The sequence below is a fragment of the Zalophus californianus genome, chromosome 10, assembly GCF_009762305.2.
Source record: "Zalophus californianus isolate mZalCal1 chromosome 10, mZalCal1.pri.v2, whole genome shotgun sequence".
In the NCBI taxonomy this organism is placed as follows: Eukaryota; Metazoa; Chordata; class Mammalia; order Carnivora; family Otariidae; genus Zalophus; species Zalophus californianus.
Window position 1 is genome coordinate 110,022,601 of NC_045604.1, and position 13,991 is coordinate 110,036,591.

The 13,991-nt window shown below is 52.6% G+C and overlaps 1 protein-coding gene across 4 annotated transcripts in view; it reads left to right on the forward strand.

Moving 5' to 3' along the window:
• Positions 1–8,213: 8,213 nt before the first annotated feature.
• FBXL18 (F-box and leucine rich repeat protein 18) overlaps positions 8,214–13,991 on the forward strand; it is a 47,934-nt gene continuing 42,156 nt past the window's right edge. For 2 of the 4 annotated variants that reach the window (XM_027612301.2, XM_027612297.2), the window contains exon 1: positions 8,692–8,829. In XM_027612301.2, coding sequence (XP_027468102.1) covers positions 8,812–8,829 — 18 coding nt within the window. In that variant the 5' untranslated portion in view covers positions 8,692–8,811. Of the gene's footprint in view, positions 8,334–8,691; positions 8,830–11,766; positions 11,850–13,991 lie in introns of those variants that run through there. The other 2 variants (XM_027612298.2, XM_027612299.2) reach the window with 2 other exon arrangements.

Here is a 13,991-nt window from a genome sequence, read left to right on the forward strand (position 1 = left end):
GATGTGGCTTCTTGGGTGTTGGGGAGAAGGGTTGGGGTAGCAGGGACCAAGCCATCCCTACCTCAAAGGGAAGGGGGTTCGAGGTGCGTCGAGCCCTGACATCAGATAGTCCTAGGGTGGGAGATGGATAGAAGGAATTAAGGGGTGTGGCCCTTTACCTGTCTGTCTCCTGTTTCTCACTTAAGTCCTGAGGTCTGGATGCTTCAGGAAAGTGGGAGACCTGGGCTTTGTGGAAAGGGGAGTCAGGTGGTCCAGGTGCCATAACCTCCTGAGGCACTGGGGCACCTGAACTTGGTAATCCTTTTAGGAGTGGGGCCTCCTAGCCCCCATAACCTTTTTGTCATCCTTCCTGATGGGCCTGGGACACACACTGAGGCTGAGGGTGGGGACCAACCTTGACTACCAGCTTACTGGAGTGATGGTTCCCACACAGCCAAAGAAAGCCTTTGCTAGGATTGTGCAGGGCAGCTCCCTGGTGGTGTCCAGGGCCTGGGATGGGGGCATGTCAGATTGGCAGAGGATGTTCCAGTTGGCTTGGGGGGAGGCGTGCGTGGGTTGTGGATTCTTCCTTGTGATGGGTACCTTACTGCACGCTCAGGGCCCGGTTTTCAAGTGCAGGCTTGGCCTACTCCCAGGGACCTGCAGGGTCTGGGCTCCTTGGGGGGGCAAGGGTCTACCTGGTACTGGAGGTCAGGGTTTTTTTATTAAATTTTTTTATTGTTATGTTAATCACCATTCATCATTAGTTTTTGATGTATTGTTCCATGATTCATTGTGCATAACACCCAGTGCTCCATGCAGAATGTGCCCTCTTTTTTTTATATTTTTTATTTGACACAGAACGAGAGAGAGAGCAAGCACAAGCAGGGGGAATGGCAGGCTGGGGAGAAGCAGGCTCCCCAATGCGAAGCTCGATCCCAGGACCCTGGGATCAGGGCCTGAGCCGAAGGCAGCCACCTAACTGACTGAGCCACCCAGGTGCCCCAGAACGTGCCCTCTTTAATACCCATCACCAGGCTAACCCATCCCCCCACCCCCTCCCCTCTAGAACCCTCAGTTTGTTTTTCAGAGGTTCGTTTTCCTCTCTCTCATGGTTCGTTTTCCTTCTCCGACTTACTCCCCTTCATTCTTCCCCTCCTATCCTTTTTTCTTAACATGTATTGCATTATTTGTTTCAGAAGTACTGATCTGTGTGTGATTCAACAGTCTCGCACAATTCACAGCGCTCACCATAGCACATACCCTCCCCAATGTCTGTCACCCAGCCACCCCATCCCTCCCACCCCCCACCACTCCAGCAACCCTCAGTTTGTTTCCCGAGGTTAAAAATTTGGAGGTCAGTTTCTCACAATGCAGTGCTCCAAGGCTGGCCTGCCTGCCCTCTGCTAGAAGCTGTGGCTGGGGAAAGGAGAATGACTCCCATGCAGGGTGCCCCTTGCCCTCATATCCAGAGGGAGTAAGGTCCAGAATTCAACGCCAAGTCAGTCTAGATTTGAGGCCTGGAGGGGGCCCGCTCCTCCCTCCATTGACCCAGGGCTCCCTCGAGCCCTCAGCTGTGGCACTTGGGAATGTGGTGGCCCACTGCCTCCCATCTTACTGATGAGCAGAGACCCTCATCAGGATGTGCCTTAGAGTCTCACGGAGTTGTGGCAGGTCGGGAGGGACACAAGTCATTTTACTCAGTGCAAGGTGCCTGTCTCAGTGGGAAGGAGACTGTTCTAAGACTTTCCAAAACCAAACAGGAGCTTTTGACCGACGCCCCCTGAGCTCACCTTGGCAGTTCAGTACGTAGTTCAGTACATAAACCACCCCAGCAGGGGGTGTGGTGTGGGCTCTGGAGGCAGTCTTGTTCCCTCAGGGGCCCTGGGCTACCTCTTTGACCTGCACGCAACTGGGCAACTGGCCTGGAGCAGGTAGGAGGGCAGAGAGCGCAGGATGCTTCCATCCTAGGGGCCCAGGCAGCAGGGGCTGAAATGGAAGTCCCTCCCCCAACACACCCACCCACTCACCCAGGCCAGTTCCAGCTCTTTTGATTCCCATTCAGGGGCAGTGAGAAGCCCTGGACTCTGTGCTGCAAGCTTCCACCTTGGGCCACTCATTTCACAAGCATTGATTGAGGGCCTGGCGTATGCTGGGCCTGCCTTCCCTCCCTCCTTCCTTCCTCTATCCAACCACGCTTTGTACCAGGCAGTGTGCCAGGGTCTGAGGGTGCATTGGAGAAGAAAGATGTGCTTCCTGCCCGCATGAGGCACCCAGTGTAGCGGGGAAACATAGTATCAGGCCACCAAGTGAAGGCACAATGGCTGATTGTGACAAGGAGGAGGAAGAGCAGAGGCTGTGTGTGAGGAAGGATGCAGGACCCCAGGGGGATGCAGGTGCTCATGATGTTGGTCGGGGGGGGGGGGGTGGTGTTGCAGGTGCACACCCACACTAAAACCAGCAAATTGCACCTCCATAAAACTGGAAAAAAAAAAACAACCAACAACTAAGAAATACAAATTTAAAAAGGAGGAAAAAACACTCATCATTTTGTCTCTTTTGAACAAAAAGCAAAATAAAGGACCCTGAAGCCGGCCGACTGGGGAGTGGGGAGCTGTCGCTCTGGAGCGGGACCGAGAAGGCTTTCTGGGGGAGGGCTGGGCAGCTGGAAGTGTGGGCTTGCATGTCGCGGACAGAGGCATGGCCTGACCAGGAACGGAGACCGGGCCAATGACGACACAACCCCGAGGCGGAACGGGAGGGTGACTGGGGCCATCTGTCTTATGTAAATGGCCTTGGGAAGTCACATCACCATCCACGTACCTGTCTGAGCAATGGGAACATCAGTAACACCTAAGAGCGGGTTGTGAGCAGGTGCCCCATCAATCTTTTCCTTGGAAGGGCCCTGGAAGTGCAGCTGAGACCCACAGGTTTGGCCTGGAGAGTGCTTTAGGCCCTTCTCCTTCCCTCCCAGGCGCAGCTAGCCATCTGCTGCCCAGCTTGGGGCAAAGGCCTCACACCAGGAAGCCCAACCCCACCAGCCTAGCTCAGAGGATGCTACATTGCTTCCTGCCTTCCGCCGTGCACCCGTTACGAGTCCGCGGCCAAGAGCGTAGTGGCTGGCTGGCCCCGGGTCACTGACCTTCTGTGAGAAAGCTGGACCCTAACGCCTTTGAAGCCTGGCAGATCAGCGGGCCTCAAGGCTCACACCGCCATGCTGACCCCCAGCTCCCTCTGCAGCTTGCCCTAGCCTGGGACAGGAAGCTCCCTGCTTTCTCAGGTGGCTGGCTCTCCCGTGAGGTGGCCCTGACACTGAGGCTTACCTTTCTCTCGCCAGAATGTCCCTCCTCTGCAAGGCAGCCCTGCCTGGAGAGAACTGCGTCCCAACAGGCCACTCTGAGCGGAGGGGAATCCTGGTAAGTGGAGGGGCTCAGTTCCTCCCCTTCATCCTCATATTTCTTCCTGGATCCTGGTGGTGAGGACCCAGGGAGATTCACGATCACAGGGCAGTCATCTTCCTTGTGGGGAAACGGGCTCAGAGGGTAACACACCAGCTCAGAGGTGGCGGTGATGAGGTTTGAACATCTGCTCTGGCCCGGAATCACCCAAGGCACCTGGGGGCTGGAACCATCCAGAGACCCCTGCCAAGTGCTTGATGCTTGTTCACTCAGTCATTCATCTTTCAACTTCTATTTGCCCTCATGGAGCTTATGGTCCTGTCCCATAGGGGCCACTGGCCCACACATGGCCATTTAAATTTAAATTCATTAAAATGAAGAATTCAGGAGCCCTTGGCTGGCTCAGTGGGTAGAGCGTGCGACTCTCGATCTTGGGCTTGTAAGTTCGAACCCCACACTGGGTATAGAGATGACTTAAAAATAAAATATTTTAAAAAATGGAGAGTTTTTTTTTTACACCTGAAACTAATGGAACATTGTGTGTCAACCATACTCAACACAAAAATATTAATAGTCTTGGGGCGCCTGGGTGGCTCAGTCGGTTAAGCGACTGCCTTCGGCTCAGGTCATGATCCTGGAGTCCCGGGATCGAGTCCTGCATCGGGCTCCCCGCTCAGCAGGGAGTCTGCTTCTCCCTCTGACCCTCATGATCTCTCTCTCTCTCTCTCTGATTCTCTCTCTCAAATAAATAAATAAAATCTTTAAAAAAATTAATAGTCTTTAATTCTTAGAGCAGTTTTAGGTTCACAGCAAAATTGGGAGGAAGGCACAGAGATTTCTCATGTACCTGCTGCCCCCACATATGCACAGCCTCCCCCACCCATCAACATCCCCCACCAGAATGATGCATTAGTTACCACGGATGAACCTACACCAACGTATCATCGTCACCCAGAATCCGCAGTTTATGTTAGGGTTCACTCTTGGTGCTTATATTGTATGGGTTTGGTGTTTTTTGGAGTATTTATTTATTTATTTATTTGGCAGGCTCCACACTGGAGCCCAATGCGGGGCTTGAACTCATGACCCTGAGATCAAGACCTGAGCTGAAATCAAGGGTCTGGACACCCAACCAACTGAGCCACCCAGGCGCCCTGGGTTTGGTGTTTTCATTGCATGGGTTTTGACACGCATCCAGCATTATAGTATCACACAGAGTAGTTTCACTGCCTAAAAAATCCTCTGTCCTCCAGCTGTTCATCTCTCCCTTTCCCTGACCCCTGGAAACCACTGATTCTTTTCGTGACTCCAAAGTTTTGCCTTTTCCAAAATGTATAGTTGGAATCGTACCATATGCAGCCTTTTCAGATTGGCTTCTTTCACTTAATAACATACATTTAAGGTTTCTCCATGTCTTTTCATGGCTTGATAGATCACTTATTTTTAGTGCTGAGTAATTTTCCACCATCTGGGGGCACCTGGCTGGCTCAGTCAGTGGAGCATGTGACTCTTGATCTGGGGGTTGTGGGTTTGAGCCCCATGTTGGGTGTAGAGATTACTTAAAAATAAAATCTTAAAAAAAATATTCCATTGTCTGGGCGCCTGGGTGGCTCAGTGGGTCGAGCGACTGCCTTCGGCTCAGGTCATGATCCTGGAGTCCCCGGATCAAGTCCCGCATCGGGGTCCCTGTTCAGCAGGGAGTCTGCTTCTCCCTCTGACCCTCTTCCCTCTCATGCTCTCTATCTCTCATTCTCTCTCTCTCAAATAAATAAATAAAATCTTTAAAAAAAATATTCCATTGTCTGGATGGACTACAGTTTATTCATCACTTACCAAGAGCCATCGTGGTTGTTTCTAAGTTTTAGAAATTATGAATAAAGTTGCAATAAACATCTGTGTGTGGGGGGCGCCTGGGTGGCTCAGATGGGCGCCTGGGTGGCTCAGATGGTTAAGCGTCTGCCTTCGGCTCAGGTCATGATCCCAGGGTCCTGGGATCGAGTCCCACATCGGGCTCCCTGCTCCTTGGGAGCCTGCTTCTCCCTCTGCTTCTCTCTCTCTCTCTCTCTCTCTCTCTCTCTCCTCCTCTGTCTCTCATGAATAAATAAATAAAATCTTAAAAAAAAAAAAATCTGTGTGTGGGTTTCCTCTGTGAAAGTCACTTTTCACCTTTGCACGCACCGTTTTAAAAGGTCATTCTGGGGGGCACCTGGGTGGCTCAGTCGATTAGGTGTCTGACTTCAGCTCCGGTCATGATCTCGGGGTCCTGGGATCGAGCCCTGCGTGGAGCCCCACGTTGGGCTCTGTGCCCAGCGGAGAGTCCGCTTCTCCCTCTCCTTCTCCCCCGCTTGTGCTCTCTCTCCCTCTTTCCCAAATAAATAAACTCTTTTAAAAATAAAATAAAAGGTCATTCTGGCTGCAGTGGGAGGAGCTTAGGGAAGGTATGGCTCCTTCAAAAACTCTTTTGGTGGGATGAGGTCCTCTCAGAGGGGAGGACTTTGGCACTGGGGCAGGCGTGGAGGCTCTCCCGGTGGGCCTCTTCCTGCTTTGACCACCTTCAGCGGGCTCCATTCACGCCTCACTGCAGCCTCCTGGGACTCAGAGGTTCTGCTCCCTGCAGTACACTGAAGGAGGTGGGACTGGAGGGCTCTCTCTGCCTCTCCCAAGCCTCCGGGTTCTGGAGTAGAGACAACGTGGGCTCCAATCCCAATTTTGTTACTCACTCGGACCTGTGTCGTCTTCTGCAAGATGGGTAATAACAGGGCTTACCCACCAGGGTTCGGTGACATTTCCAATAGGGTCCCATGTGGAAAGCGTGAGTAATAAGCACCAGTGTTGGAATGGTTGGCCATTGTCATTTATATTAGGAAAGAGCTTTTCTCCAGACCCCACATCTAGATGAACTGGAGGGGATGGGAGATAACAGAGATCACCACCTTCCCTGCATCCTTTCCAGCCTCTACTCCAGGTTTTTGGGGAAGCCACCGCCAGGTGCTCAGACGCGGCTGGGGCCAGCCAGGCACCGCAGGGGTGGGCACTGGCTGGGGCCAGCCAGGCACCGCAGGGGTGGGCACTGAGAGCGCTGTGAGGAAGTGTCACCCCAACCTGGAAACCACCCCTGAGTGGGTAAGAGCAGTGAGGTGTTGGAACTGACTCCCCACCTCGGTTGCCTGGAGCCCACACTCAGTGGTTTCCAACTAAATGCTCCCCAGAACTGGAACACGTGAGAAATGTGGGACCCCGGGAGTTAGTTTGTGAATCGCTCCTCTGTGTGGGACACTTACATGGATCATCTCGTGTAATCAGTCATTTTGATGACAACGGTTTATCAAGGGCCTGTTATTGCCTAGCTCTGTGCTAGTGGGATGCGGTGTCTAATGTGGGGTCTGTCCTAATCGCATGGGGGCCCCCAGATGTGGGGCAAAGATCACACGGAAGCCGGTGGTACAGGCCACCCGAGGCAGAACAAGGGAGACAGAGGTTTACTGAATACACCTGCAAGGGAGTGGCAGGCAGGCCAGCAAAGCAGAGACTGTGCCAGGAGGCAGTGGGTGGGGGCTGTTTTTAAAGGGGGAAGGTGAGGAGGTATGGTGACATAGGGCATTTTCCCTTTTTTGGTAACTGTGCCGGGTCGTAAGTAGCCCATTGGTGAGGTGGGTCACGTGGTGGGCCTGCCTGTATTCAGCCTGGGGGTCACTGTGGGCCCTTTCTACATTCCATCGCTCAAGCCTGTTTGCCTAACAGTGGCCTCTTCCCTGGGGGACAGAAAATAAACACCTCCAGCACACTGAAAAACACCTGATTACAGATTGTAGGGGAAAAGGAGGAATGGGTCAGGGGTTAAAGGACTGGAGAAGAAACTCCTTCTGAAACTCCCGATGCCTGCCTAGGTCATAGTTGGGCTCCACTGTCAAGTCTTCAATGGTAAACAATGGCGCCTCCATTAACACTCATGTTTATTATGCTTGAAGTTGTATTTAACCGTTGACTAAACCTCAAACTCTTTGGAACTCTTTGAGGCAAGGACTGTGCCTGCCCCAAGGATGGTCCACCCACAGAAGGAGCTCATCAAAGGCCTCTTGATACTAACAGGCTCAACCCCATGAGGTTGGAGGTAAATGAGGCCCAGGGAGAGTATATGAAACCTGATGTGCTAGGTTGAATAAGTGTCCCCCAGAGATTCACGTCTGCCCAGAACCTCAGAATAAGGCCTTATTTGGAAACAAGCTCTTTGGATGTCACTACTTAAGATAAGGTCATGCTGAATTAAGGTGGATCCTAAATCCAACATGACTGGTGTCTTTATAAGAAAGGATACATGCGCACGCGCGCGCGCACACACACACACACACACACACACACACACACACACAGAAAGGAAGATGGCCCTGCAAAGACAGAGGCAGAACTTGGGAGTGATGTCTCTGCAAGCCAAGGGACTCCAAGGATTGCTGGCCACCACTCAGCTAGGAAGAGCAAGAAGGGACGCTTCCTTTGAGCCGTTGGAGCATGGCCCAGTCGACATCTTCATTTCCTACTTCTGGCCTCCACAATTGTGAGAGAATGCATTTCTGTGGTTTAAGATCCCCGCGCCGCCCCCCCCACCCCCAGGTTGTGGCACTTTGTTCCAGCAATCGCAGGAAACATATACATGCTCAGGGTCACTGGGGAGCGAGCACCCGTGCTGACCCCGGAGTGTTCCCCACGGATTTTTATTCGTAAATGGTTTTTACACGCAAAGCGTTACGGGTGAGGGCACATCATCCACACGTTCGTCTATCCAGCAAGTATTTACTCAGTGCCGACGACAGTTACGGAGCATCCTAGGTCCCTGCAATCCTGCCGCTGAGGACAGGGAGAGAACAAAACAAAACAAACAAAAAAGACATGAAGAGAAAAGAAAAAGACACAGTAGGTCGGATAGTGCATAGAGCTACGGAGAAAAATACAAGATAAGGGGTAAGTTTGGGGTGGGTGTGGACGGCAGGGAGGAGGTGATGCCCTCGGCCGCGGGGTGGTCCGACATGTGGTTCTTGCACACTTGCAGGCACGGGGACGTAAATGCCAAAGCGTGGAGGCAGGAAAGTGCTAGGCCGGCAAGGGGAGACCAAGTGTGGCTGGAAAGGGGCAGGCAGGGAGCAGAGGAGGGGGAGCCCAGGTCAGAGAGGCAGCTGCGGCTTACCGGCTCCTCCAGGGCTCACCCCACGCCCTAGCAGGGCCCCAGGCAGTGGCGCCGCACCCAACATGGCGACCGCGCAAGGCACGCCGGCTGGCGAGCGGAAGTGCGTAGCGGCAGGCGCCGGAAGTGGCGGGAAGCCCCGCCCCCTACCGGGGTGTCTGTGAAGCCGCGGACACGCCGGCTTTGAGCATCCCTGGCGGGCCAGGGGGAGGCCCTGGGGCTGCGGCTCCCGCGGCCGCGGCCCCGCCCGCCTTCGGCATGGCCAGCTCCGGAGAGGTACGGCCGGCGCCTCTCTCCGCTCTCCTTCCTGCCCTGCGGCCTTGGCTCCGCTCGGGCCTTCCCATCCCGCCCCGGTCCCCTTTGCGTCCTTTCCATCCAGCCCCCTAACCCGCTCCATCCTTCCCGTCCCGACCGCGGCCCAGCTCTGTGCTTTCCACCCTGATCTCGACCCCTACCCCCGGTGGCCCTTTCCACCCCAACCCTGGCGTCGGCCGGGTTTGGTCCTTCCTGCCCCGACCCTGGCCTCGGCCTCGCCTGATCCTTGCCATCCCTGTCCTGGCCTTGCCCCTTGCCCCATCCTTGCCTCGTCCCGCCCCTCAGGCCCTCACCCTGTTGCGAAGGCACAGGCTCTCTCCCCTTGGGTTTTCCATCCCTTTCCCAGCCCCGCAGTCGTGGTCGCCAGAGTTCTTCCCCGCCTCTGCGCCCCCAGAGTTTCCATGCTCCTGAAGTCCTCTCAGTACCTTTTCCCATGCCCCTGTACCTGAGCTCAGCCCTTGGAGCTATGAGACGTTCGTCTTTCATGTCCACTCTGCACCTCATCCTCTATCTCTGAATGCTCAGTTTCAGCCCACTTTTCTCTGCTCCTGCTTGTTGTGTGACTTGGGGGGTAATGGAGGAAAAGCCATTTTACCTGGGAGACTTCTGGCTTACCCCGGAATTCCTTTCCCCAGTGCTCCACAAGTCTGGGTTTGAGCCCCTGTAATGTGGTGCAAGGTATTTTGTCTGCAGACCAGGGTATGGGGATCTGGACTCTGACTACTGTCTTTCCATCTGTTTATCCTGCCTGTGTGTACTTGTGGGCACATGTGTGTCTAGTTATCATCTGGGCCTTGAACCTTTGAGTGCACTCTCTTAGGGTCTTTCCTGTGCTCTGGGGAACAGGAGTCAGAGGTTCAGGTGTTTTCTTCGAAACGGATGGGGCTGGGGTTGCTGACAATTCCTCTTCTTTTGAGGTGAGTTTGGCTTTGAGGTGGCACCCCGATTGAGGGGTAGGGTGTGGGATACACCTGCAGACTGGTGGTAGGACTGAAGGGCCAGAAAACCACAGCTCTTTAAGGAATAGTTATGGAGTCAGTCGCCTGGCTGTGTTAGCAGATTCCAGGTAGTTGTGTGTACTTGCGGGAGTTGGGGGGCTGGTACCTTGGTCTTATGGGGTCCAGTACAAAGGGCCCTCTGTTCCATGAAGCACATATGAGTGACCTGGCCAGTGAAGCCTCTTGTATCGTGGATGTCTCGTTCTACCCTGCATGTGGAGATCAAGGTCCCCTCTGGGATGTTCTATTTATTACCTATTGATACATAGTTTGCATACCATAAAATTCACGGTTTGTTTTTTTTTTTAAAGATTTTATTTATTTGAGAGAGAGAGAGAATGAGAGAGAAGAGGGTCAGAGGGAGAAGCAGACTCCCCGCTGAGCAGGGAGCCCGATGTGGGACTCGATCCCGGGACTCCAGGATCATGACCAGAGCCGAAGGCAGTCGCTCAACTAACTGAGCCACCCAGGCGCCCAAAATTCACGGTTTTAAAGTGTGTATGTGTTTATTTATTTTTTAATTTTTTTAAGATTTTATTTATTTATTTGACAGAGAAAGACACAGCGAGAGAGGGAACACAAGCAGGGAGAGTGGGAGAGGGAGAAGCAGGCTTCCCGCAGAGCAGGGAGCCTGATGTAGGGCTCGATCCCAGGACCCTGGGATCATGACCTGAGCCGAAGGCAGATGCTTAACGACTGAGCCACTCAGGCGCCCCAAAGTGTGTGTGTGTTTAAAGTAAGCTTTCCACCTAACATGGAGCTTGAACTCACAACCCTGCGATCTACAGTTGCATGCTCCATCGACTGGCCAGCCAGGCGCCCCAAAGCAGTTTTAAAAAATGTATTCACAAGGTTGTGCAACTCTCCCCACTATAGGATTCCAGAATGAGGTGGTCTGATTTTGAAAGTCATTACTGGCTTTTAAAATGTAGATGCCCAGATTACTCCCAGAGTTTCTGGGAGTAGGGGTCTACGTTTCTTGTAATGGTTCAAATGATTCTGAAGTGGTGATCTGTTGACTCAAACCTGGTTCTATCCTTCTTTCTCTTGGAAATGAAAAATTGATCCCTGTTCCGGAGCCGTCCTTGGCCTAGTGAGGAGATAAGCAAGCAGGCAAACTGGGCCAATTCATCAGATGAGGCTGGAAGGGGAGGGAGGGTCCCTGGTACCGCAGGGGAGGGGCAGGACCCGTCTGGCTGATGCTGGGAGGGCTTCACTGTGTTTGAGCCTTTTAGCCCAAGTTCTGAAAGTAGCAGTTTTCCTGTGTGGTGGCATGTCTGATGGAGGGAACAGCTTATGGGAAGGCTTGGAAGCATGACACAGGGCACATTCCAGAAAATGCCAACTAGAGAAGCAGAGACCTAGGAAGTGGGGCAGAGTGCAGAGTGGAAACCCATACAATCCTGCACCTCTTCCGACTGACCCTGTGATTTAACAGTTTTTATAATGCAAAATATGCTATATATAACAATTTCACATCATGACAGTGCACTGTGATGAGCCTTTCTGTTGTACCCACTGCCCCGTTATTTAAAAAAATTTTTTTTGGGCGCCTGGGTGGCTCAGTCGTTAGGCGTCTGCCTTTGGCTCAGGTCATGATCCCAGGGTCCTGGGATCGAGCCCCACATCAGGCTCCCGGCTCAGCGGGAAGCCTGTTTCTCCCTCTCCCGCTCCCCCTGCTTGTGTTCCCTCTCTCGCTGTGTCTCTCTCTGTTAAATAAATAAATAAATAATCTTTAAAAAAAAAATAAAAAAAATTTTTCCATTTAGTGTTTATTCTTTTTTTTTTTTTTTTAAGGAAGCTTTATGCCAAACGTGGGGCTTGAACTTAGAACCCTGACATCAACATGCTCCACTGACTGAGCCAGCCAGGCGCCACCCCCCGACCAATGCCCTGTTTTCATAGTTAACACGTGACCGATTTCGTTTCATCTCTGTCTCTCCCTTTGGCTTATTTACATCAGTCCAGACATCTCATCAGTTGGTTTGTGAATCCTGTTATTTCTTTGGGTACCTGACTGGTAAACATCCGGGAGGGGGGATGTTTTTTGGGCAGGTACTGAAGTTTCAGTACTTAATATTTCTTTTCTTTTTCTTTTTCTTCCTTTTCTTTCTTTCTTTTTTTTTTTGCTTCAGTTCTTTTTTTTTTAAAGATTTTATTTATTTATTTGAGAGAGAGAGAGAGAGAGAAAGAGCATGAGAGGGGAGAGGGTCAGAGGGAGAAGCAGGCTCCCCACTGAGCTGGGAGCCCGATGCGGGACTCGATCCTGGGACTCTGGGACCATGACCCGAACCGAAGGCAGTTCGAAGCCCAACCAACTGAGCCACCCAGGTGCCCTTTTTGCTTCAGTTCTTAAAAAAAATTGTGAAATGTTACGTTCTGAGAAGTGCGTTAAACTCTTTTTAACTTTACACTTCAAACCACCTATAAGCGGTCATCATCTGGTTCTAGCCATATGGTTCCCAGATACAGCTGAGATACCCCCGTCTGTCCTTATCCCTGCATTGCATTTCTGCAGACCACACGGGATGCCTGTCCAGGACCTGTCAGGAAGCCCCAGCAGCCCTTTTCTTGTGGAGGGAAAGGCAGTTTCAGCTGATCAGGCCCAGCCTGAGTCTGACCTCAGGCTGCTTACCCTTTTATTTTTTTTTTTAAGTAAGCTCTGCGCCCACTGTGGGGCTTGAACTCACGACCCCAAGATCGATAGTCACCTGCTCTACTGACTGAGTCAGCCAGGTGCCCCTTACCTAACGGTTTTGAAATGGAGAATGGGTCTGCCCTAATTCCCCCAAGGCTGAGAACACATTGTTCTGAGAGGCGGAGGGAAGCAGGTGCCAGTGTATACGGGTGTGTGTGGAGGTGGGAATTCTCCGGGCCACAGTTTTGTTCCACTTCTTCCCAAGGAGCACTCCTGTTTGCTGTTGGCCTCTGCGGAGCTTCTGCCTTTCCTGGGGAAAAGGTGTGTGTGTGGACTTAGAAACCACAGGACCTTGGCTTGGAAAGTCTGGGTTCCAGGCAAGAGACTTGACTATTGCAAACCCGGCAGCCACCTCCCAAGATCGGCCTTTGGAGACCAGGGGGACTCAGCTGCTCCCAAGTGCCTGCAGGGGGCTGGCCTCAGGGCAGCATGTGGGAGCACAGAATGTGGGGAAAGTCATCCTGTGGGGTGTGCTGAGACTGGACGGGGGGGCTGGAACTGAGTTTCTGCCTTTTTTTTTTTCTTCTTAATGTAACTTCTAGGTGGTTTTAATGGTGTCTTTTTTTTTTTTTTTTTATATGAGCTCCATGCCCAATGTGGGGCTCGAACTCATAACCATGAGATCAGGAGTCACATGCTCTACTGTCTGAGCCAGCCAGGTGCCTCTGTAACTTCTGGGTGGTTTTAAGAGAGATTCAGTATTAGTAGTATAATGTGGACATTATATGATGCCGGAGCTTCTTACACTGTTTTGCCCTGTGTTCTCATTGCTCCCAGAAGGCATTCATACTTTGATAAATCTGCAGATAGGGGGATGAGGAGGGGGTTTGCCTCAGGCTGCTCAGCAGATTCAAGCCATTCCTCCCTCTTGCCCCTAGGCCCTCTCCCTGCCAGTGCCCTGTTGCCAACCTTGCCTGATAAGGATCCCTCTGGTTTGAGCCTCTCCCTGCAGACTGAGTCCCTAGGTCTGGGGTGGGGTCTGGGAATCTGATCCCCACGCCTGGCTCTGGGAAGCGCTGAGCTAAGGAAAGTCACTAATGGTTGAGAACACTAGCCCCTTGGACTTGGGTGCCCTTGCAGACCTTGGGAGTAGCGAGACAGGATTGAAGGCACCTCAGATGGAAAGGGGAGCAGTGAGGGCATGTCTGGCTGCTGCCTCTTACGGAGAAGGGAACGTGGGAAGGACCAGTGCTGGTTACCAGGTGGGAAATATTTGTTGAGACCCTTTCCCAGGCCTGTGGAGGGCTTGGCAGGCCGAGGAGCTTGTCAGGACCAAGTAGAGGGGCACTGCAGTCCAAGTGCCCGGGGAAACCCCTGGAGGCTGCCTGGGGCTTGCGCATGGCTCTCCCGCCCCGGGATTCATTGTTGCCATGGTAGCAGCAGGGCTTTCCAGGCCTCGGCACTTCCATCCCTGCAAATATGTGCAG